Genomic DNA, 26,781 nt, shown 5'->3' on the forward strand with positions numbered 1-26,781 from the left:
TACAGGGTCACATGGCTCCAGTTACTAGCTCATCTTTCAATTTGCATGTCTCCAGAATGAAAATGAACTACTACTTTGTCGGGGGGGGGGGGGGCACACATATTGTTTCATTTTTTATATCGTGTGATACTCCAGCACCACTTAAATAATGGAAATTTACTGTCAACACAAAGCTACAATTTCTAGTTTATAAGTGTGAATTCATTTTTCTGCACCATTACCTTAAATGTGGATTAACACACCAAATAAAAGTATAAAATTCATGTAGTTAAATTCATGTAGTTATTCTGAATAAGATTAAAGTTGCAACCTATGAGCAATTTAACCCTCATGTATTAATCAAAATATATCCAAGTATCTGAGGAGAAATCAAAGCAGCCCTATTAAATTTTGATGTAAAAGGGTACTGCAACATTAATTGCAAACAATGAAATGAGAAGTCTGTGGTTTGCTATTGTTTGCCAAGTTGTGTGAACTAAAGTAAATTGATCAGCATTTCAGCTGTCCAAACGCTACAGTAGAAACCAATTCTAGTCACCTCTAAGCTGTAAAAGCCAATTCCTGCAACACAAATGTAATATAAATTGAGCCTGGTGTTCCACCCAGAGTGGGAAACTTGAAAATGGCCTTCTGATTTGAGATCAAATGTAACGTTAAAATTATAAATTAATGAAGATCAAAGCCAAGAAAGTGCTTAGCTTGTTTCTATATTTCATGGTGGCATTTTGCAACTTATGCCTCTCACTGTGCAATGCCTGGGATTTTTCTTTGCTTGAAAAATCTGCCTAGCTGTGTCGGTGCTTGCCTATCTTCTTAGCCCTTCTTCCACACCATCTTTCATGCAGGAAATATCTTCCTGGAATTACTCCATGAAGTCACTTCATCTACTACTTTTGCACATCCTCATCAATAACCATTAATATTCCACTGTAGCATGCATTATACAATAAGTCTGCAGTGACCAGACATTTCAATCAGGTCAAGGCCCACTTTACTTGGCATTAATGGATATTCATCCCTATCAATCACTCATCATCAGTAGTGATACTCCTTATTATAGATGTCAACAGCACGTTTTCATTGTTCAGCATTCCTAATGCTGGGGATTCAACATGCAAGCTTGAGTGTGTCTGTAACACAAGCTTTGATGTCATGGAAGTGATGTACTGGTTAGAACACTTGACTCTAGGCCACGGGTCTGCAACCTGCGGCTCTGGAGCCGCATGCGGCTCTTTCAGTCTTATACTGCAGCTCCGCATGGCCTAGAGGCCAGAGGGTAGCGTGGGCATGTCCCTCCAGTCTACAGAGCAGTGCTAGGAAAGGTGAGTGGAGGGACCAAACTGACCCCTGGAGGTCAGAGGGTAGCATGGGCGTGTCCCTCCAGAGCAGCTGCCATCCCCCCTCTGCCATCCCCGCAGCTGCCACCCCCTTCTGCCCCACGGAGTAGGCAGCTGCCTGCTCCATCAGGCAGAGCGGGTTTCCCTGCCCAGCGCCGCTGCCTCCCGCACCGTGAGAGATGGTGGCACCGGGCAGGCCGCAGCTGCCATCCCCCCTCTGCCGTACGGAGCAGGTGGCAAAGGGGGTTTCCGTGCCTGGCGCCTCTGCCTCCTAGTGCTGGAAGGAAAGGTGAGTGGAGGGGGCGAACTGGAGCCTCTCCGGCTCGGTAAATCTTTGGGGCCATGGAAAACAGGTCCAAATGGCTCTTTGGGTGGTAAAGGTTGCCAACCCCTGCTCTAGGCTATGGCAGATCCGGTCTTAAATTACCACTCTGTTGTGAAAGCTGTCTGAGAGACCTCATGCCAGTCACTATCTCACAGCCCAATCTTACTCACAGGGTGGTGGCCAGGGTAGAATGTTAGAAGAGAGAATGCTACTCATAAGCTCTTGTGGTTCCCCAATGGAGAGAAAAGCAGGGCTTAAATATCTAAATAAATTATCATGAATTAAACAAACATCTAGAAAAACCAACCATTTCCTTCTAAAGCTGCCAAGTTTTTAGAGTTCTACCACTTATTGATCAGAATGACACAGAAGCTGTCACACCTGAATAATAACCTCACAGATCTAAACAGTACAGTCTTTGAGGCCTCCAAGTAATGCAGTCTCTTACCACATCTACTTTGAGCAAGGTCACTCACCTCCCTCCCACCCAAGTCGAAATCTCAATTCAAACCACATCATCACCCAGGATTGTTATTCTCTTAACATAAAAGAAATTCTATATCAACCTCCTTATGTTAAGATTTGAAATGCTTTAGCACCTAGGACAAGCTGTTCAAGAACATAAATGCTAAAGATGTTGCATTCCAGCTGTTGTATCAGCAGGTCATCACAAAATATGTCCCTACATGCTGCTGCTGTTCAGAAAATATCTCAGCCCTAAAGAGAAACTGCACATTTGTGTCATCTGTTTCACCTAAGCAAACTTCTAGGCTGTACATCCAACACAAGACATGCATATGCAAACTTAACTAAAGGTAATATATAGTCAGAAAGTTTTTGATACAGGCAAGAGAATGCAACATCCAGAAAACTGGAGCAAATTCTGAAAGTAAGCAATTCTTATGTGAAAAGCAATGTAAATCGATGCCAATTGTATGTTACCTTAGTTTACAGTGAGTTTTCTGGATGCAACATATAATGGGCAATCACTTAAGTCTTTTCATACTTTAGAATTACTGGATATGAGTCTGCAAAGAAACACCCCTTTTCACAAATTATTATGGACTATTAAAACTTTCAGAAAAAAAATCATAAATAGAAAATAAAGTTAGTAAATTAATTACCTATCTCCCTTTGGCTTTCTTTTCTGTACTGTCTTTCCTTTGGGTCGTCTCTCACTTCCTAAACAGGGACTCCCACCTGGACCTGTTACCCGTATTGATTCAAGGCCTTTGGAAGATTTCTTAAAAGTAAATTCCACTGGTTCTCCTTCTTTTAGGCTTCTAAATCCTTCCATGAAAAGCTTGCTCTGTGAACAGGAAAAATAGTCTTGGTTACCACAGACTTAACAATTTTGATGTCTGGTTTTTTTTAAAAAAAATAGGATTGTATTGATTGTCCTGTAATGGTTGTCCTATAAAAGTACAATGAGTGCAGTATTCCCTACATAACATCCACTCAAAACTACTGCTTCAGTTTTGCACATGGGAGTTCCAATACATACAATGGAATGGTAACTGCACCATTATATAGTGAGTGAACAAGAACTCACTCATGTGGAAGCTTCACATGCTCACCAAATAAACCTATAAGAGTCTGGATTAAAGCCTAAAGTCAAAATATTTTTCTGACTCCAGGGGAGGGCGGTATAAAAGTGGAACGAATAAATAAATAAATAAATAAATAAATAAATAAATAAATAAATAATATAATATAATTTTGCCATACTTAATTCCTTTCTTTTGCTGCAAGTAAATAGCATTCCTGTGGAACACAAGAGATCTAGAAGAAAACCATCATTACTATCTGATCAGTTTTGAGTTTTCGCATTGAGTTATAGCTGCTTATTGGATGTGGTTTTAGTTGAGGATTTATGACTGATACTCCTCCCTATCTGTGTTATAGTGTTATATAAAACACTATGGGTGCCTGCTTGTGCAAAAGTGCATGAGGAAAAAATTCCACCCCTTTGCAAACTTTTGTTCATTTACTATTTATATTTATTTATAAAACTATTATTTATTTATTTAGTTTGATTTATATGCTGCCCTCTCTTCAAGGGCTCAAAGCAGCTTACAACAGTAGGTAACATATAAAATACAATTAATAATAATTAAAACAATTAAAATGATTGTAATTATTAAAATCCAGTCAAAAAATCTAGATAATACATTTAAAATTTTAACATCAACTAAAAAACTTTAAAACTTCAAATCGGAGTTAAAATAGACCGGCATCAGATGCCATCTAGAGCAACTAGGGGATTAAGGATTTAGGCCGGCAACAATGTAAGTTAGAATAAAGGTTTCAGTTTTGGGCCTCAGCCAAAAGCCTGGCAGAACAACTCTGCCTTACAGGGCCTGTGGAATTGCATTATATCCCACATGGCCCTGATGTTAGGTGGCAGAGTATTCTACCAGGTAGGAGCCAGGGCCGAAAAAGCCCTGGCTCTGCTTGAGGCCAATCTAATACTAGCAGGGACCACCAGGAGGTCAGCAGTTGCTGACAGGTTTATTTGCAGGGCGGGTGGGGTAATGCAGTTTTGGAGGTATGCAGGTCCCAGGCCGCTCATGGCCTTGAAGGTCAAAACCAGTACCTTAAACCTGATCCGGAACTCTACTGGTAGCCAACGCAGTACACGGAGAATGGGAGTGATATGCTCCCTCACTGATGCCTCATTAAGGAGCCTCACGGTTACATTCTGCACCAGTTTCAGCTTCCAAATCGGAGTTTAGGACAGGCCAGCATAGAGCGAATTACAGTCATCTAACCTAGAGGTGACCGTTGCATGGATCACAGTGGCTAGATTGGATCGACAGATTGGATCGACAGATATGGTGAACTTCAGCACAAGTCATGGCTTGAAAAAAAACCCTGTTCAAAGCTGGATATACAATATAAATCTTAGATAATTATGGAAACACCATTAGTTTTTTTACCTATATATAACATACTGGGCTGTAAATAAGATTTTATGTATGGATATTAGTTCAGAGTGTGTGAGTGTGTGTGTGTGTGTGTGTGTGTGTGTGTGTGTGTGTGTGTGTGTGTGTGTGTGTGAGAGAGAGAGAGAGAGAGAGAGAGAGAGAGAGAGAGAGAGTTATTTGTTGACCTCTGAAGAACATCTAGTGCAGGAGTAGGGAACCTGCAGCTTGAGAGCCGCATGCGGCTCTTCTGCCCTTGCACTGCGGCTCCATGAGCCGAGCCGCTGGCCCCATCCTTGCCGCCCTGCAGGCAGCAGGGTGGGTGCACCAACTGCTTGCAGCTGGCTGGGCCGCTGTATCTTCCCCTCTCGCCTGCCCGTTGGAGCCCGGAGGCAGGCGCTTCCCAGCGGCAGCGTAGCGAAGGTTGAGCCAGCTGGCCCCTATCTCTTGCTCTTTTAAAAGCCCTGCACCGGCATGTCAACCAAAGGAAGCCGAGGACACATCCATGCGCTTCTCAGAATGAGCGGAGTAAAAGGTAAAAAAAACCCAATATATACAGTGTTATCTTTATTTTAAATGTCAAAAATTATTTGCGGCTCCAAGTGTTTTCTTTCCCATGGAAAACGGGTCCAAATGGCTCTTTGAGTGTTAAAGGTTCCCTACCCCTGATCTAGTGGGATCAAAACACGTCAGGTTTTTTTTGGAGTAGATTCTGGGATATTTTGTGTAAGAACCTAACAATTGATATCCTGATGTTAATAGGTCACCAAGGAGGTGAGGACAAATGAGCAAAGTTCCACCTCACAAATTTTCAGGATCCCTTCTTTGTTCCATATTCCAAACTAGCTTGTAATAATCAATTTTTTTGTAATAATAATAATTTGTGGCAATAATTAGTGTGAGCACTAATTATTTCATAATTGCATAATGTTACAATCATTTTTTTTCTGAATAGTGTTAAAACCATTCACTCACTCTGTTACAAGTGACATGAGTTTAGTGTTATCTTCCAGCAGGAGTTTACATTAAAAGTAAATCTCATAAGATCATGGCTTATTTGATTTCATAACCATACTGGTACCATAAGAGTAATTATTCACTTTAAAAAGTAGTTGCATGGATCAGAAGGAGGTGTCCACTTCATAGTGCACAATATATCTTACTGATGATTGATACTAAAATGATTTCAATAGCCTTATCAATGTTCCATCATTTTTATGCCTTCTTTTAACTAAATGGTGGTTATGGTTTGAAAAATTTATTTCTTCCCGTTCCTCATTGTTATGAAGCCAAATTCTTATCCTTTTCATTTCACTTTAATAAGTTTTTGCACTTCAACTGATAAGTCTCAAAGCAGACAAGGTAAATTTCACAGAATTCCATTAACTCATATTGGGAATGCTTTACATGTTTTGTGTTGCAAGTTGCCTGCTACCTAGAGAGTGATGGCATAATGAGAGACTGGAAAATGTCCAGCTGCCATTGCTAGAGGGAATGCTTTACAACCTATTCCTGTTGCCCGCGCACACGACATTTTTCCAGCTGTATACTATACTATACTATACTATATCTGAACAGTGAGAAAATGGACAAGCAGATCTCCCACTTCAACTCTCATTGCCCACCATTGCTCAGACAAGTCATGGGAGGAATTTCTCAGGTGAAATGGGGAAATGACATCATAATGGAGTGAATGCTTGTGTGTCAACCACAGCTTAATGATGTCACACTGATGTCATTGTGAATAAGGAAAGAAGCAGTTCTCTATACCAGTATTTATTTATTTATTTATTCGATTTATTATACCGCCCCATCCCCGTAGGGCCCTAGAAGTTGTTTCCAAAGTATGAAGTTGTTTCCAAAGTTCAGCACAGATGGTAATTGGCTTTTTAAAAAGATGCCAGTTTGCCAAAGGTCTTAATGCTTTTCGAATATGATAGACTTAGACTTTCAACCAGGGAACCAGGGAACATTGATAAGTAAATAGAAACAAGCAAACGAACACTGCTATGTGAAGTGTAAAATAATCACATGCTGGGCAGGGACACTTGTTTTTCTTTTAGAGGAGAAACAGAAGAATTTCCTTATAACTCTGAAGAAATCACTTTTTTAAAAAAGTGCTGTTTTTTCCCTCACCATGCAGAATGTAAATCCTTCAATTAATTAGGCTTGAATACAAAATCAAATTTAGTCTTCAAGCTCACTGCATCAATTGAAAAATCAATTGTGGATTCAATTGTGAGTGGTGTTGTAAGCCGCCCTGAGCTCATTAGGGAATGGGTAGCCTTTAAATCAAATTATAAATAAAATTTAAAAATTTAAAAATAAATAAACAAAAGACAATACATATTGATATAGATAAACATGGGTGTCCACACCAGCATGGTAAAAACAAATGATACAGAGGCCTTTATCTGCACCACAATGATCAGAATAGTATTTTCTCAGATATAATTGTTACCATGCTAGATAAAGGTAAGTCATGATCAGTAAAAGAACCATTAGTTTAAGTCTGTTTTACCATGACAAAGAGAAGTTCTTCTCAAGAGCATGTGCTTTAAAATTAAATACTAACAGTAGAAAGCAACACTAAAATATTCACTCAGCATCACCACAACAAATAAAGAAGCATGCAACCAGAAGCCACACATACCATTGTATCTTAATGCTTTCTTCTTAAAAGGTATTGTCTTGCATATTCTGCTAGAGGCATCCTTGGCACAAGAGCCATTGTAGTCAATCCTATTCTGAGTGTTCCATTGATTTCAGTGGGGTTTTACACACGAGAAGTTCCTGCTGCATTGTGCCCAGTGTCAGTGGGTGCTTCAGAATCTGACTTGCATCTACAAAAGGAAGGAAACTCCGACTTAGGCTCATTATGGCAGTCTATTCTGTGTGATATGCGTGTGTCACTCTTATTAGCATGCGCATATAGAGGAGAGAAAGGGGTTCCATAATGAGCCTTAATTTAGAATTTCCTCTCTTTTGTAGACATCCAGTCAGGGTTTAAACACCTGCTGGTGCAGCATGGAATTATCGGGGGTGGGGTGGGGTTGCTTAGATAATTTCCCCTTATACTCAATTTTTTTCCCTTAATTTTATTTTATTGTCTTAAAGCCTAATCAAGATAGTTAACTTACTGTCAAAGGGATCAAAATTAAAATAACTGCAAAAGTTTCAGTAAACTAAGAGCTTATTCAGATGGCCATGTTTTTATATACTTGGGGGAATCCTCTCTGTGCCATCTGCTGTCACAGAGGCATTATGGTCTGAGAGCTGACAGTAGGTCATTGAATAGACAGGACAGATTACATGATCTTCAGAATAGATTCTGGAGTCATTAAAAAGTTAAACATGTCACCTGAGAGGTTCCTGCTCAAATTGTACCATTCGAATGCAGGCCACACCACATGCATGTAAGAGGGCTCCATGACAGACAAATAAAATAATTAGCTGCCTACACTGCCAATCAAAAAAAGTTACATCATGGAAATAAACAGAATCCAATGATAACAAGGCAACAAGTATTCCAAATCATTTGCAAATATCATAAGCATTACATTTATAGAATATGTTCCTTGAAAAACAGCTCCATTTGCCATAAACTGTTCAAGGAAATTTCTGTTAGAGGTACATGAAAACTGAATCTGTCTAGCTTTTTAAAATAAGTAATCTAGGTTTCCATGCTAGCCAGTCAATACTTTTTCTAACTCAAATGGCCATACTGGACTAACTTTATGACATGTCGAACTAGCACAAGTGCTTGTGGTATCAAAGGCAGAAGCTGCCAAAATACTTACAGAAAGAGGGAAATATCTAACTATCCATGCAATTTATAGAGCAGCACTTTTCCCTCCCATTGCACTTCAATGAGTCCCTATCCTTCAATTTTGTTCTTGGTGATCAGCATCAGAGGTAATTTGGGCATCAATGGGAAGGGAAATCGCTTAATCTCTTCCTTTTCTTCTGATGAATTAAAGACAATTAAGTATTTCATATTGGTGGCTGGATACATGATAATAAGCAAGATGTGTTTTTTTTTACTTTATAATACAAGCCTTTTCATAGGACTAATTTCTCCAGGTCATTGTTCATATGGCAGCACACATAACACCTGGGTTCCAACTCCTCCTTTAATTAGGGCTGCCAAGAACCACTATAGGCCCTTGGACAAAGATTCCGCCTACAAACAGATATTACATCTTCCACCAATACAATAATAATAACAACCACAGTACCTGAAGAGAGAATTCTAACTTCTGTTCCTCGTATATAATTACCAAAACAGATTAACGTTCAATTACTATGTATGTAAAAGGTGGATGAAGGAGAAGAATCCTTTTATTATTTGTTAAATCATGGGGAAATATTACCTTTCCCCTTCTGTTCATAATACTAACAAAGGTCTGCTACTATACTGCTGCTAAGTACACTTCATTGCCAAGCAGGATGGAAACGAGAGGGAGCTGAGACCAACACTTGAGAACAAATAGGGAGGGGAACATGGAAAAATTAGATGGAGGGAGAGATAAATGAATAAGAATCAAAGTAATTAAGGAAAAAGTAATTCAGAGTGGAGAGTAATTAAGTAACTAAGAGCTGAGAATAATTAAGGAAAAGAAAGGGAAAGTTTGTTCCATTTTGCAACAACTACTGCTTCGCTTCAGTCTTGCAGATAGTCAACGTGCCTTTTGCTGGGCTCAGACTTCCCTGGGCCCCTAGCAGAGGCGAAGCCACCAGGGGACGGGCGGGTGGGCAATGCATTGATTCTGGTCACATGGAGGGCGAAAAATCCCCCCACCCGCTCCTGGGGGGGAAGCCAGATTGTGCACCGGGCGCACTCTGGCCTAGCTACACCTCTGCCCCCCAGTGGCTGCAACTAGAACCACACTGGAACTAAACCATTGGAAAAGCATTTGGCTGAGACCATCCAGCTGGCCACACCCTCTCCCGGAATTCTGTCCCACCACTTTCCCTGCCTTTCAAGTCTTCTTAACAGATTTAAGTTCATGAAAGACCTTGTAGCCCAGGTCTACATAAAACCAATAAACTACTGGGACTGCAAGACTAAAGGGTTACCAAACTATACAGATAAGCATATTTAGTTTTAAAAATCAGGAACAACTGTACAAGCTAGAAACTTGATTCAAAAAGCCTTCATGGTTTTGATCCTCTGGTATCAGAACCATGAGAGTTTGTAATAGTGATTAATAGTCTCTGGACATAGCAGGAAATGAGTGAGTAAGAACTAATTTTTAAAATAACAAAAAATGTGAAATGGAGACAGCAAAGTTGGGTAAGAGAGGAAGGAAGCAAACTCTCACATTAAATTGTGTACAAACACTTTTGACTTTAGTAACTGCCATTTTTAGCCTTGCAATCCAGCACATACTGGTAGTCAAGAGGCCACATATTAATATTAATATTTTTATTTCTTAAATTTACATATAAAGTGGTTTCAGGAAAAAAAATCTCTGCAAGAAATCCACAGACCTAGGGTGACAAACAAATGAAGCTGATATGCAAACTATTGCTGATTCAGCATAGGCCAAAAACAGCGGTGTGAAAATGATGTGAAAACACTGTTTTAAACCATTTTACACCATTTTCACACCGCTGTTTTTGACCCATGTGGAATCCATCTGCGTTAGCGACATCTTGATAAAACATGAAAACTAGTTTGGCCTTTGACTTATTATTCATTTTGTGGCAGAGTCAGCTTTGAAGAAGTTGCCTACCCCGTTCAAGCTCCACACTATGGAGCATATTATTTCCAAGATATTGTACTGAGAGCTGGAATGTACTGAGCTTGTTGCATAAATAAAAATTACACAAAATTGGCTGAGATTCCGATGGTGCACTTAAAATATATATTATAATAATCTTAAGGGGTCTGCAGAACTAAAGTTTCCATTATGTCACATTAGCATGCTAAGAACTACAATTGCATTAGGAGATGGGGGGGAGGGAAGAAGAGCAGTGACTCAGCACAACACAATGAAGTCTCAAGAATCTTATATTTTAAAACATAAAGCTGTGCTTAGCTCCCAAACACCCCAACATTCCCAGCAAAATAATGTGAATGGGACAGAAGTATGTGGAGTTAAGACTGCTCATTACTCTACTGTGCAATTTTAAACCAATTGCTTTAGAAGGGTATAGCCACATTTATGACTGCACTTAACTTACAACATTCCTATAAGAAAATAGATTACAAAAGTAGCATCTGGTGCTGAGCTGCACTGTGTTCTTCCTGCTGAACTCCCAGTACTTTCAAGATCTCTGGTCATGGGAGGAAGAGGCTATAGCACAGGCCATCCAAACATTCATTCATTCATTCATTCATTCATTCATTCATTCATTCATTCATTCATTCTACCGCCCACCCCGAAGGGCTCTGGGTGGTGCACAACATATAAAATTCAATAATATAGACCCAATTACAACATGAAACTAGTTAAAATTAACAAATACAATACAAAAATACAATGTAAGTATAAATAGATGGCAAGATGGTAATTCAATCAATCTATCAAGTGTGGTAGCAGAAAGTTCTACTGGGCAGGGGCCAGGGAACTAAAGGCCCTGGCCTGGGTGGAGGCTGCCGTATCATGGAGGGGCTCAGGACCACCAGTAAATTGGCCTCTGCATTCTACCGCCCACTGGGGACATAGAGGGATTGACAGTCCCTAAGGTATGAGGGCCCCAGGCTGTGGAGTGCTTTAAATATTAGTACCAATACCTTGAAAACGATCTGGTGTTTCACTGGGAGCCAGTGTAAGCGGCGCAACACAGGAGAGATGTGGTCATGTACTGAACTAACTATGAGCAGTCACGCCGCCACATGCTGGACCAACTTCAACCTCTGGATCAGTCGCAAGGGAAGGCCCGCGTAGAGTTAGTTGCAATAGTTAAGTTTAGAGGTGACCATAGCATGGATCACAGTGGCCAGGTCAGTCTGGGAGAGGTAAGGGGCCAACCACAGTGCCTGCTGCAGATGAAAAACCACAACCTGGGTTATATGGGTCACCTGGGTCTCCATAGATAGAGACGAATCCAGGTGGACCCCCAGACTGCTAGTTGAGGAGGCCTCCGGCAAGGAGAGCCCCTCAAGCAACGGTGGCTGAAATCCCTCCCCCCTGTTTTGGCCTACCCACAGGACCTCTGTCTTAGCTGGATCCAGTTTTAACATGCTATGCTTCAACTACCCAGCCACTGCTCCAAACAGCGCTGCAGAGCTTCAGGGGTAGCGGCTGGCCCATCCTCCATCAACAGAATGAGATGAGTGTCATAAGCATACTGATAACAGTATGCTTCGTACCAACTGAGCAAGGGGTTGTATATATATGTTAAAGAACAGTGGGGATATTAGGGCCCCTGTGCCACACTGCACTGAAGCGGGCTCCACTGGGAGGCCCTCTCCCCAACCCTTACTTGCTGGTACCAGCCCTGGAGGAATGAAGTGACCCATTGTAAGACCATGGCCTGAACCCAAAACGGCCAGGCAGTGGGTCAAAAGATTGTGATCGACCATATCAAATGCTGCAGTAAGATCTAGCAATATCAGCAGTGCCGATCCACCCCGGTCAAGCTGCATACAGAGTGTATCTGTGATGGCAGTTAGGACAGTCTCTGTCCCATGCCCAGCACAGAAGGTGGACTGGAATGGATTCAAAGCCAATGCGTCCTCCAGGAAGCCCTGAAGCTCCTCTAACACCACCCTTTCAATTACCTTCCCCAGAAATGAAAGATTCTAAATGGGGCGATAATTGGTCAGATCTCTAGGACACAGTGTATAACAGACTTTCCTCTGTGAAACACCTCTGAAGATGCCAGTCACAGATGCAGGCGAATTGTTAGGAACAAGATCTACCAGACCACAGCCACACAGCCTGGAAAACCCACAACAACCAGTTTTAGAATAAAGTTTACACAGCCTGCATTATAAAAACCCCTAACTGTACTAGTAAGAGTCATATTTGAATCAGCCAAATCTCTGACAAAGAGCAAAACTAAATCACTGATAAAGCCTGAAAACAGCTTTACAGTAATAACTCATGAAATTCCCTGTACAGATCCCTTTATTCTTGTAGGACCAAGACTTTCCTGTAATTTCTTTTAGAAATAACAAGCCGGACACTGGTGAAATCAGATGAGTCTCTTTTAAAAGAATGTTTCCTGGAATAAAGATCATGGGCCTAGTTGCCAAGCTACAGGAAAGATACTTTCATTAATGCACCTTTGTTTAGGAGCTCTCTTCTTGAGGTATTGGTTGCAAGCTCTTGTTGATGCCTCTTCAGAGTTAGGTCCTAAGATAGCTCATTGCTCTACTAACTCTTTCTCTTTGATGCCTTTCGCTTTTAGAAGAGTCTGGTCTCATGAGGCTGTGAAGCCCCTCTTTACCATTTCCTTCATTCCCTTTGCCTCTTAATCACCTCCTTCCTGCTTCCTGTCTCTTTCATCCTGCTTCTGAGTACACTTTTATTCCCAAACTGCCCTTTACTAGCAACGTTAGTGCTTTCAAGAAAGTCCACTTCCTGCTCTCTAATGACCACTGGAGGACTATTCTGATCAAGCATCATCTTGGTAGCTGAGCCACTGTTCCTCCTGAGACTGCTGCTTTGCTCCCCTTGTTGCCCCTTGTGCCTTTGATGCCAAATGATAACAGCACAACTCTGCTGCACATGTAAACACTCTTCTTTATAACAGCCATCTCAAAAAAACACAGAGGACCTGTGTTTAAAGAAAAGGAAGTTGGAGGACTTATCCAAGAATACTGGCATGATGCCCACACAGGGGTAAAATACTGGAGTGGAACACTGAGGTGAAGCAGAAGCTAAGGCGAGAGCCATCAGACAAGAGAACATATGGAAAAATTGAGAAGTCAATTAATTCTGGCTTCTGGAAGGAAGTGGATCAGGATCAGGAGCAGAGTATCTGTCCTTGGCTTTCTATTTTCTGGCGGAGCTGTTTCCAGATAACTGTTATTCTATCAGAAATCAGCCAGTATTAAGGGAGATAGGTATAGACCAGGGGTAGGGAACCTGCGGCTCTCCAGATGTTCAGGAACTACAATTCCCATCAGCCTCTGTCAGCATGGCCAACTGGCCATGCTGGTAGGGGCTGATGGGAATTGTAGTTCCTGAACATCTGGAGAGCTGCAGGTTCCCTACCCCTGGTATAGACAGAACCCACATGTCCCCGTGGGCAGTACGTCACTGAATATCAGTCTTTCTTCTGAAAATTTCTGGGTTTTTTAATTTTCTTGCATACAGCAATCTATTAGTTCTCAGGTTCTTTACTGACTGCATTTTTCTTTCTGTCTCATCTTTTGCTACTTTGCCAATTCTAAGCATCTCTGGAGGAACCACTCCTAAAATTGTGCCTTTTGTATCAGTCTTCTACATATTGCACATACATCAGGATTATTACTTTTTCACAGATGATTTGCAATTCACTCTTTCATTCCAGATCCTTAGGCTTCAGTATACCACGCTTTCACTTCCTTCTCATTTTTAATGGCCCTGATTGGGGCAGAAGTATTAATCCTAATAACCTGATTCTACCTTTTGGATCTACTACTCTTCAGATATCTAAGCTGGGGGGTGGGGGGAATCTGTATTCAGCTCTCCACTCTTGGTTCTTTTATACATTCTACAACACAATATTTTTATTGTAATTCTAAACTATTCCTTGACTTTCTCCTATGACATTCTACTAATACATTAACATTCACATCTCTTTTCTCATTTTGACAACTACAGTATACTTCTCCCTGGTCTTCCAATTTCTCAAATCTGTTCCGTTGCACATCTGTTTATCCCTTTTCTTCCTTTGACCTTGAGTGTATCACCTTGGAGGCTCTTCCTCTACCGCTTCCTTTTCCTCCATGTTTCAAAAAGTATGCTTTTTGTTTGCAAGTGCAAACATTCCTCCCCATTTTCTTGTCTTTCTTCCCTTTGCTTCTTCTCCACAACCCTCTCAACCTTTTGGTTCTATCTTTTTATCTTATTGGCATGTTATCATCTAAGACTGTGATGTATTCTCAAATCTTTCTTACACCTTTTCCCATATACACCCTCTTTTAAAATGAACTTCCTCTCTTTTTTGCCCTGTGCTTATACAATAAACAAGGCATTTTCATAAACATTTTTGTTAATTTGTATTATTTCCCCCTAACCCTTCCCATACTATATCTCTTAAATTGTAAACCTGAATTTAAGAGTTTGCCTTTTCTTCTTTTAACTAGTACTCAGGCACAGACACTAAGAAAGGTTGTGATTTGACAAGCAGCTATACCTTTTCCCAATAAAAGATCTAACTACAGTTGTTCAGCAGAAGTAAAAGTAGCATTGTACTGTCGAAGGCTTTCACAGCCAGATTCAACTGGTTCTGGTGGGTTTTCCGGGCTGTGTGGCCGTGGTCTAGACACAGTGTGAAACAGACTTTTCTCTGTGATACACCTCTGAAGATGCCAGCCACAGATGCAGGCGAAACGTTAGGAACAAGATCCACCAGAACACGGCCACACAGCCCGGAAAACCCACCAGAACCAGTAAAAGTAGCATGTTTCTGCAGTTCAAAGTAGTCCCAATTTTCTAGAAGTATTAGTCCTTTATAAGCACCTCAGTTGTCAATAACATTATTCTGTGCACTATGAAATTCTGAACTTCGATAAAAAAGCATTTATAATACCTTGAATGACTATCAGCAAGACTTGTCTTATTGACTAATTTTGCATACAGAGATTATCCATCCTATGTGTTACAGAGTATCTGGCATAGGACAAAAGAAAAAGATAGAAGTACTCTCTTTAAATGGGATACTCCACAATTGCCCAATAGATTAACATGTGTGTTAGAATATACCCCCTATACCAATAAGATAAAACAAATTATATATAAACACGGGCACATTATTTCTGATGCCCCAGTGTGCTCACTTTACCCTAGATTTGGGCTGCATAGAAAAAATACTCTTAGGTCATTTTCCCACTAAGAAATTAAATCCAGATACAATCAGGTTTCAAAAGAAATGGCATCTTTTCATCACGGTTTTGCCCTTCCCACTGCAGTGTGTGTGTGTGATGAGGACATCCATGTCTACCATGCTTTCAAACAGTGCAGCACTCCCCACGATCATGCAATCGATCGCGCAGTCTGCTCAGTGGCTCTTTCTTCCTTGTCCTGATTGGTTGTTGTGCTGTGTTGGGGCGGGATTTTTTTTTAATGCATTGTCAAAGGGTTTCATGGCCGGATTCAGCTGGTTGTGGTGGGTTTTCCGGGCTGTGTGGCCGTGGTCTACAGCCTGGAAAACCCACCACAACCAGTTTTTTAAAAACTTTTTTTTGCGCAGCTATGTCATCAGGCACATGCATAGATAAGATATTAGATGTTTTTTGCGCTAAGCTATGTTTATGCGCAGCTTCCGAACTCTTTATCCACACAGCTCCACTGGCACAAAAGTCTAATTTTAGTTTACAGTTGGCACAGAAATCATGTTCCACGCAGCCACATTTCAACATAGTTTCCATTGGCACGAAACAAAAAAGGGGCAGCACGCACTTCGCGCATAGCAGCACTTTAGCTGGAAGGCTCCACATCACTCCTTACGGCGGGAAATTAAATCTAGATTCAACCCCTAAACCTCCCCACCGATCTGGGTTTGGTGTGTGCTTTTTTAAAAGGGGCACTTCCTTTCAGGTTCTTTAAAAAAACACATGATAAGGGGGAGCAGGAGCGCCAGAACCGGGATGAGTCCGTGTTCGGCCATCAGACAGTGGGGAGTTCTTCATGAAACCTGGATATTTCACATAAGTATCACACGATTAACTGACCATGGGGATTCAACCTTAGAGATTCTCTTGTTAGAACTGACTTTCTTCAAGTTGCATGCCCTCCTTACCCCATTATAAGACATTACAAATACGAGCATTGCAGCATCTGCCACCTGTATCAGAGTTTATCTATCCTAATTTAATCAAGAAATTGACTTGGCATGTGCTCACTACATGTAGCACCAGGGCACGTGTTTACCTGATCCAATGCCCATGCTTGCTTTTGCACATTGGGGAATCTACCAGGACGCTACACACACATTTAGTGGGACATTGCTCAAAGATTAGAAATAAGTGTGCAGATGCACCATTGGTGCAACATTTTATAGAAGAGGGGCATACTCAAGATGACTTTAAATTTTGTGTACTGAATGAATATAAGAGACACCCCTTTAAAACAAAGCAATGTCAAATGTATACTACTCCAGATGGAAGCCAAGCTTATTTTTGATTTCCATTCATGTTTCCTTTCTGGTCTTAATAAATGAGATAGACTACACGTGTTTTCTTTGATATGACTTTGTTTGGGTTGTGTTGAGCTGTTTTCTCTTTGGGGACATGATACTTTGCTCGTCATGCTTGTTTCTGACATATATCTGGAATAAAAAGACAGTCATTAAGATTTTTTGAAACCTTTAGTCTTTTGAAAACTTTTTCTGGTGCTGATTGCTTACAGCTGCACCTAATCTATTGGCTCATAATATATCGCAACTTCCAGCATGTGTTAGTATCTTATTACTATGTTTTTATTTTACTTGTGGGTATATAGTCCAACATGAATGGGAACATGAGGTTTTCATGATTACTATACATGTTATTGGTTTTTAGAGGGCTTATTTATTATCAGTAATTATTATGTTATTGATCTTAATATTTATATGACATTTTAATGTATTTATTATAATATATTAAATTCTTGTTATGCAATAATTAATAATATTTAATAAGTTTTGGAGCATGTCTTTACTACTTCGTATAACTTAGTAAGATCATATTTTACATGATACTATATTCATTATACTTATTCTTTTAAGCCTTCAATTATTTATTTTTTTATATTATTAGATGCTTCATATTGATTCCCAAGACTGGAGATGCTACTAAGGTATTGGAAGAGATCAAGTCCTTAACACTGACAGCAAAATGTGACTTACCTAATCTTTGAATCTTCCAACAATTACAAGAGGAACCTGTTCCATGGGACACTACTCCATTACCATATAGAATTGGATTGAAGACCAGCTGACTTACCAGTGATTCTGTTACGGAATTTTGTTGTGGTAGACTAATGCTCTCATTTATGCACTTTGGGGGGGGGGGGTTTACATTAAATACAACATATTTTCCATTCTTGTATTTTTGCCTTTGCCTTGGTGTAGTGGGTTCTCTTTTGTTCCCCTCTTTATCAGCAAGACCTGCCTTTTTTTATAGGGGCGCCTACCATTTTCCTCCCTGTTCAGGAGCCTCTCTGCTGCCGCAGCCATTTTAAGAATGTTTCCAACAGTGCTTATAGCTCATCTAATGGGCATTTTAATGAAACACTTAGATGAACAAAGTCTGTTTATCCTGGTGATCTCGTGAACATGTGGTTCTTTCTTTTTTAAAAAAATTAGCAATATTTGAAGCTTTGCAGATCACATATTAGAACAGCAGCCTCTTGGAGGACTGGTCTACCTCTCTTTCAGAAGCATTGGGTAGGCCTGGTCTCCCAATGGTCAAGGCACTATAAATACTCTTTTATCAAAGTTCAATGCTTCATAGTGCGCAGAATAATGGTTTTGACAATGACAGAGCTTAAAAATGACTCTTTAAGGCTTCTAGAGAATTGGGGGGAGAACTGGGTAAGCATTAGGGCCCCCATAAAGCATTACTCCACAAAGAAGGTCCCGAAGGAAGTAGTGGCATATTGATTCACAGTCTCCCTTGGATCTTTATGTGGAAAAGGTGGAAAAAGGTATAAAAAAGGGAACACATCACCAAGACCCAAAAAGTCTTATTGGCCCAAACCAAATAAGTTCAGATGAAAATGCCTTAGCCAAGCAAAACTATCTGCAGTAAATAAAATGACAACACAGATATTACTCCATGAAAATCATGAAGAGAAAGAAATGAATGGAAAATTAACATCCAAAACAATTTTTAAAATCACATTTTGTGCATATTTGATCAAGCTTTCGACACAAAGCTTCCAAAATGCTATCCATATGTTCAAGAATGTGGTTTTCAAGACATTTTCTCTCAGAAGTTTGGATTTTTTTCGACAGAGCCAAAAAATGAAGCTAAAAATTGGATCTCTAATGATACAAAGACTCACTGTCTGAAAAACAGAGATGTCCTACAGTTATGTGAACATACATAACAATTTTTTTTGTTAAGCTGCTTTTTAATATTGCATATGCACTGAAACTCTATGCAAATTAAAAATTGTCATTACAGTTGAACTTTTAAAATCCAGGTTTTTCCCCCCACAGGCTAAGTTGAAACAATGAAAAACACATGTACATTTAACATCTCCTGACATAAACCAGATTTGAACCACTGACCTTCGAATCTCCTTTGCACAGGCCTAACAGGAGCCGCCTTGGTTACTTTCTAAGCTAGTCACTAGCAAAGAGCTTCACAAATTGCTGAGTCAATTAAGCAACTATTTGTTCTTTTGCTGTACCAGAGGGAATGAAATAGCTACTAGTAAAATCTGGAGCTGCCATTTTAGAATCTGGGATTCTGTTCTTCTGTGATCTCCTATAATTTTGTGGTTAACATTCTTTTTTACCCTTAAGCAGGAAACAGTTCAAGTTTCTTAGTTTTATACAAGACTACTGTGTATGAAAGTGGAAAACAAAATGAAACGCCCATCAAGGGAAAAAAACTTAAAAAAGAAAAGAGAATGTGTGTGTGTGTGTGTGTGTGTGTGTGTGTGTGTGTGTGTGTGTGTGTGAGAGAGAGAGAGAGAGAGAGAGAGAGAGAGAGAGAGAGAGAGAGAGAGAGAGAGAGAGAGGTTCAACACTGCTTCCTATGCCCCACTTTCTTGGATCATAGCTCAAAGCAATAGAAGAAACTCTTCTTTATTCCTTCAGGAGTCTAACCAAGATATTAGCTATCATATATAAGGTAAAGCATAGCAGAGGAAAACAAAAGGAGAACACTGTGTGTTTGCCTCTTCAAAACTCCTGGTACCTGAAGAATGCTCTCTCAGCAGTAAGCCTTTTACAAACAATTCATCTTTCATAAAGAAGAGCTGAAACCTTGCAAAGTCCATCCAACTGTCCTTCCAGTCACAACTGCCAGGTCAGAATGCTGAAAGATAATGTTGCAGTGCCACCAACCTGAAAAAAATAATCCAGTCTCTCACAGTCATTTTCAGATTGTGGCTGTCGAGTGTTAAGACTCATATCTCCTTATGAGTCCTTTGTTCTGCTGCAACCATTTACTATACTGCATTACAGTAAATATTTTACAACAAGATTTATCACCAATTATTTCATTTATCTACAACAAATGCATGTCAAAAGCTGTATGAAAAAATTAGCTTTCCTGGGGTCTTTATGTGTAGTCTTTTTCCAGATGGTAACAACCTAAGCAAAACCAGAATACAACTATTCATACTGAACTGAAAAAAATATACTGGTTTTCAGTGAAAGCATTCCACAGGATCCAAACCAATCCACCTAAATATCGAATTTTTATTCTTATTTCTACCTTCATGTAATTATTTTTCCATTGCTTTTATTTGTAATGCACCATTTAAGACTGGCAACAAAACATGACCAGGCAGTCTTAGATAACAGCTTCATTTCTTTTGCACCATTCTCCTGTGCATTAAGTGAAATACAGATCTTATGAAAAAGAAGAAGGAATCCAAAAGATAAGGTTGGACAGGATATTAAAGATTTCCTTATCTCACGTGGCCTTCTAGAGTCTGCAGAGCAGACAGAATAATGCACAGGTTCCAATACCTTTTGTATTGTCAAAGCTACTCCTGCTCTTTAAGAAACCTTTGCTTTCATTTTAGCTTCACTCTTCCAGCCTTTCTACTTGTGCATGTCACAAGACTCGACCTGACAGGCCTTATCATGTTTGTGAAACAAACATTAGCATCTCCTGTATTGTGACCAGTTCAGTCAGAAACTGAAAGCCCAAAAGCAAAGAGGTTATGGTAGAAATAAAAGTTTAACAGACTGGATCAATGAACAATTACATTGTTTCACTGTTGTTCCATCCTTCCTCTAAGGAGTTCATAAGGAGTGTAGTGGAAACTATGTGTGGGATTCGCATTGTGTAAGTGTGTCAAGTTGCAATTGCCTTATGGTGACACCAGTGGAGGGGGGGCGGGGCTCAAAGCAAGTGAGAAGCAGAAGTGGTTTGGTATTGCCTTCATCTGCAGTGTCTTCCTTGATGGTCTTCTGACTCAGCTTGGTTTCCAAGATCTGACAAGACAGGGCTGTATCATTCCATCCACATATATTTCTACCCTCCTTCCAGAGCTATTGATCAAGCATTGTAACCCTGTCACATCTGGATCTCATAGGAACACATAAACATTCCAAGATTCCCAGCACACGTAGGGATATGGCAGCCACTTTTTAAGGCCATCCAAAAAATCACAGAACCAAAAAGGTACCAAAAAAGACAACAAAGTCAGACTTGCAGATATTTCAGCAGACATGTTCCTGAATAGTTTGGAAGACACCATAATTTGTTCAAATGCTTAGAAGTAAAATGGATAAATTCTTGTTCCAAATGTTTTTTTTAAAGTCCCTCCCTATTTTATTTAAGACCATTAGTCTCACCATTCTAGCTTTGTTTTAGTGAGAACTATTCCTTAAAGCCTCAAATGGACAGTCAATACAGTTCCAGACAATCAGCTCCAGACAATCCTATCAGCATACCAGACACTGTAGCAGCAAGCACACTGTCTCGTAATGACAAATCCCAAATTATAAGTACCCCAAGTTCTCCTTACATCCGGCAGGAGATGCAAGAGACAGCAGGCATTCGCAGAATCAGGGATCAATCAAGCCCTGGGTAGCTGACGCCCCAGACCACGTGGGGCTTCTTCCTGTTCCCACAGTATTTAAGCCATGAACTAAGGCAACAGCAGTGCTGATTCAACCAGTTCACATGGCTGGTGCCTCAGCTCCACTGTGAACCAAAACCTACTAAATACAGACTGTGACTCTGTGGTGTTCTGAAAACCAGACCTGGACTTCAGCTACAAATTCCTGCTCCTGAGGAGTCCCTAGTCAGCCTCAGGGCCTACTGCTGATGACAGAACAGACTACCCCTATGTTATAGAATAATTTTAAGGTATTAGAAAATTATTGAATTCTCCCCATCCACCCACCCACCCCCCACTGTTCCCATGACAGTGGCTGGCAACTTAATTCTCACTTAAACAGCATATTGGACAAGATGAAGGGTGACAGGCCAAATCCTGCTCTCAGATCACATCACACACTAGCCTCTCCTGAGGCAAAGTTTGTCTAACATACGTTGGCTGGCTAAGACCTTCTGTTACTAGCACAAGGAAAAGGGCCATCTTAGATAAAAGGGAACATTCCCATCCCTGACCCACTATGCCTACCAGCTATAGGTCAGAAAGGCTCTTAAAAAACAACAGTGATGAAGCATAACGCATTAGTATTTTATTTTCAACTTCCTCTTTTTAAAAGTGTTTCTGCTGACCATAATGCTGACAGCATCTTATTATTAAAAAGAAAGCAGCTAAGGACAATTTTTCACACCCTGATCAAGTATGCTTTCACATGAACATGCTGGGAACATCAAATTTCACTGATCCCATAAACTTTCAATGAAAAGATATGCCACATTGATGACACTGGATTTATGTGGAAAAGGATTACTTAAGAACTTTCATGATTTTATCTTAGATTTTTCCATAAAATGATGCCTAACCCAGAATTCTGTAAGTGTTCAAATATCCACAGAGCATTTGACTATTTTGCTTATAAATCTTTAGCTCTAATAGCATTAGTATCTTAGCAGGGCTTGTTTCTGAGGTCAAAGAAGTGCAATAATTTTGCTTGTCTGTAATACAAGCTGCTCTTCATTGTGACACAGTACAAATCACAAGTATGAGAGAGAAACTGCTACCTGGCTACAGCCAATGCGATACAGTGGATGTAAGTAGTCGATTTGGGTCAAACCAAACAAGGCATAAAGAAATCAATGAGTAGATCTCCCCACATTATTTTTAAAAGGATAAAAGCCATTCTGGGGGATGGATAATTCAAACTGTGAGTCAAGCATTGTCTTAACATCATTCCCCAGTGTGGTTTTCTCACTGCAGATACCGTCCTCTACCACAACTCTGTGCTGGGTGGGTGGGGAACATTATAAATACTTTCCAGTCTAAAGACTCTACTAATCAAAGTGAACTTTGGCCCACAGCAGTTTATGTAACAAAGAAATTTAATCTTTAAGGTACTACAATGCTCTGTTTTTCATATACAGATGTGATCATAATTGGACTGATTGACTCACATCCCAGATCCAGTAAAAAACATTATGCCATTTGGGTGGCCTCTAACTGAAAAATATAATGTTTGAACAGGCTATTCACCCTTTCCCTTTCTCTCACACACATACACACATATACAGATACAATAATTAAAAGCATTTTGTCAGTATATAAAATTCTAAAGCCTTCATTCTCTGTCAAGATAGGCTAATGCAAGCACAGGAAGTATTAAAGCACTCCCCTAGTAAATTTAAGAAGATTTCAGTTTGCAGCAAGAAAACATTTTTGGTTCTCTTAACATTTCCTTCTGATTTTTTTTTTAAAAAACTCGACTTCAAAATTTAACACAACAACTCCAATTCAGAAACACGCAACAAGAAGCTTCTCTCTCTTTTCCCAACACAACTGATGTGGTCACTTCTCACAGGTTTATCTTATCACAGAGGAAGATTGTGCCTGGATCCAATGTCCCACTAAAAGATGAACAAAGCCGTAAGAAAAGACAGTATCAGAATTTCTTCAATGAGTACACAGGCCTGGAATCAGTAAGGCATTTTATGCAGATGTACAAGTTTCTACACAGGGATTGCCCTTGAAATAAAAGGCAAATCACTGCACTGATAGTGGTATATTCCACAAGTATTTATATATAAAAATAACATTTGGCAATTCCTTGTTCACTGGACTACCACTTAACTAAAAGCAAATGTTTAGAAAATGAGGCTGTCTCATCATTAATCAATCCCATTCATTTTTATCATACAACATAAACCGCACAAAATCAAAATAAGCAAAGCTAAAAGCAAGAAGTGTCTGAGCAAAGATCCTTTTTATTTTTAAACACCATCTAACAATCTTAACAAACCAGAAAAACAATCCAAAGTGTTCAGCTGAAACAAACTGATATACTACAATATTTTAATGCAACAAAAGTCTTGATAGCAAACATTTGCATGCATGTGTGTTTTACAGCCAGTGTTCTCTGTCAATAGGATCCAGAGGCTTCTATGCTGCCATTCAACTGTGTTTGTCATCAGATTTCAGCCTCACACAAAAGCTATCGCCAACCACCACAAACAGCAGCTAGGTGGGTGGGTGGGTGAGTGCCCTTCCCCCACTTCAACAGCCATACAGTTCTGAGGAAATATGGTTGCATTCAGCAACCTCAAAAGGCATCCAGAACAGGAAACATTTCTCCTCTGGCCTCCCTGCCCACCCCCCATGTTAATGCGCATACTTGAGAGACTTGCAATTATTTGGGTTGGCCTCCTCCCTCCCCTTGCGATACCTTATTGAGTTCTGCAGCTTAAGCCTTATTAAAGAGGGAGCGAGAATGTGCTAGCATTTCAAGATAAACATCAATAAAAGGTAAGCATGTGTCTCGTATCCTGTGTTACGAATTCAATTAAGGGCTGTTTCAGCTCAAAATTTGTTGTAAATGTCAAAATAAGATTTTTGAACTCTAAATCATTTTCTCATTCACCTTCAACCCCTAGCCATGACTCACAAAAAAGGGAAGTCACGTGAACTGGAAGCACTGAAAGACAAAAATCTGTTTTCTTTTCTTTGGGAGGAGGGGTTAGTTAAAAAAAATCTTTCCAGCCGAAGAAATAAAGCCTGGTATTAGCTGCAGAGGGCCATTAATAACTGAGGCTCCATCCAGTTTAACCTTTTGAATGCACCCACATTTTTTTTTCCAAAGGAAGAAAATGTGAAACTGCATCTTACCCAGGCACATTGCAAGAGCAATTATTCAGGCATTTTATCTGAAGTCAGCTTTACAATCAAAGAGTATGGTTGTGACATTAATTCATCATTTCAATTGTTTTGAAAGCTGGTTCTCCTTGAGCTGCCATTTTTTAAAAATAAAGTGTGTGTTTGTGGGGTGGGGGGAGATACTGCCTTTCCCACCACGATCCACGTGCACTTTGAAGGCTTTTTGTATCCTGTATCAAGGTAGAAATGCCAAAAGTATGCTTGGGAGGAGCATAGAAGAACAAAACATGGAGTGTTCATTTCAAACGAAGGCTGCTATTTGATCTTTAATTAATAAGTATAAATGCTATTACTAAAGAGATGAGGGGTACATGTTTGCCTTTCCCCAGCATGTGGCAATTTGTTTCCAGTAGACATGATCCAGCCAAGTAACTCATTTCAAATCCAATTACAATGGGAGCAGTAAATGAACACATATTGTTTTCACTGAAATCAAAGCAGATTTTAATGACACTTTGACTATCGCATATCTAAAGTTTCTGTCACATACAATGACACAGGTAATATTGTAACATTACTATTTATAAAATGTTTCTTTTTCATAACAATCCTGCAAGGTAGGCAATGATCCACAAATGTCTTAGCTACTCCATTATTTAAGCTTTGGACCCGATAATGACCTAAGCACACATATCAAAGCCACGTCTTGAATCCAAATGTCCACAACCCAGTTCCAGCTTTCTAGGCCCTGGGTTGTCATCAAGGAGACAATATATTCTGATGATAGTTTACTTTAGGAGTACACAATGGTCTTCTTCCAATAAATGCACAGCTTAAATTTGGCTGACACTGGGAAAACACACACATACCACCAGAGAAGCAGGTATTTCAGAGGCATTTGTATTATTTATGTTGCAAAGTAAATTAGGGTTTTGGAGAGCCAAACACCTAGCAGAGAAGTTATAAATGCCTGAGGAAATCTTAGGCAATTAATAACTGTGACCTCTTACTTCCCTTGGTTGACCAAGAGGCTCTGCACCCTGAGCAAAAAGGGTGCAAATTCCTCACCCTCCACAAATCGGGAATAGAGTGGGGGAGGAATTAGTTAAGCGGGCTTCACAGCCATTCAATTTTCAGCTCAGCACTGGCAGGGCAACATCTTTACAAAAAAGAAAGAAAAAACAACCACCACCAAGTACTCTTCTCTGGAGCAGTTGTTTTTTTGAAGTTCAACCACATCAAGGATACTGTGTGAAATGTATCACACAAAGAAGGCCATTCAGAAATTATATAACCAGCCATTACTATAACCTCCAAATGAACACCTGAATTGAATTGACCAATGGGGGCAGAAAATGCTGTCAAGTCACAGATGACTTATAGTAACTCCAAAGGTTTTCAAGGCAAGAGAGGTTTGGAGGTGCTTTGCCATTGCTTGCCTCCACATGGGCAGAGAGTTCTGAGAGAACTGTGACTAGCCCAAGGTCATGCAGCAGGCTTCATGTGGAAGAAGAAGAAGAGTTTGGATTTATATCCCCCCTTTCTCTCCTGTAGGAGACTCAAAGGGTCTTATAATCTCCTTGCCCTTCCCCCCTGACAACAAGAACCCTGTGAGGTAGGTGGGGCTGAGAGAGCTCCAAAAAGCTGTGACTAGATGTATGCTAACCTCATTTCTATATGCTCCCAGAAGCTGTGCTAGGTGTTTGTAAATGTTTTAATCTTCATTTAACAGTTCTGGTCACATCAGTTTTACAAACTGGAAAAGAACTGAGGATATTGGGCATTGCTAATGAAACTATTCTGTGAGAACAGTGGTACTACCTGAGGCCTCTACTAGACATAAATGTATAATGGCATATTTTCTTATGCTCTTACAGATAGGAATTGACTGTTAAATTTAAAATACCTTATAAAAACTTTAATGTCTGCATTTGATCCCTGGCTCATTTAAACACAGCATACCTTTGATTTCATGCAGGAGCCTCATAAACTAGCTGAAGTTATTGTGAGGCATTCCAATGCAAGTGAATTTCATGTACTGTATCGAAGAAAAACTGGATCACTATCAGGACAGCCGCATTATGTTAGAGCTGAAAACCATGGTGGTCTCACTTTCTGGCATATATTACTGTTCTGTCTTTTAAATCAGAAGAACTTATCCT

The 26,781-nt window shown here is 40.0% G+C and overlaps 1 protein-coding gene across 4 annotated transcripts in view; it reads right to left on the reverse strand.

Moving 5' to 3' along the window:
• LIN28B (lin-28 homolog B) overlaps positions 1-26,781 on the reverse strand; it is a 99,519-nt gene that overhangs the window by 45,330 nt on the left and 27,408 nt on the right. For all 4 annotated transcript variants that reach the window (XM_048493805.1, XM_048493786.1, XM_048493796.1 and 1 more), the window contains one exon: positions 2,787-2,971. In XM_048493805.1, the coding sequence (XP_048349762.1) occupies positions 2,787-2,971 (185 nt within the window). The remainder of the gene's footprint in view (positions 1-2,786; positions 2,972-26,781) is intronic.

This window comes from Sphaerodactylus townsendi, linkage group LG01, assembly GCF_021028975.2.
Source record: "Sphaerodactylus townsendi isolate TG3544 linkage group LG01, MPM_Stown_v2.3, whole genome shotgun sequence".
Lineage (NCBI taxonomy): Eukaryota > Metazoa > Chordata > Lepidosauria > Squamata > Sphaerodactylidae > Sphaerodactylus > Sphaerodactylus townsendi.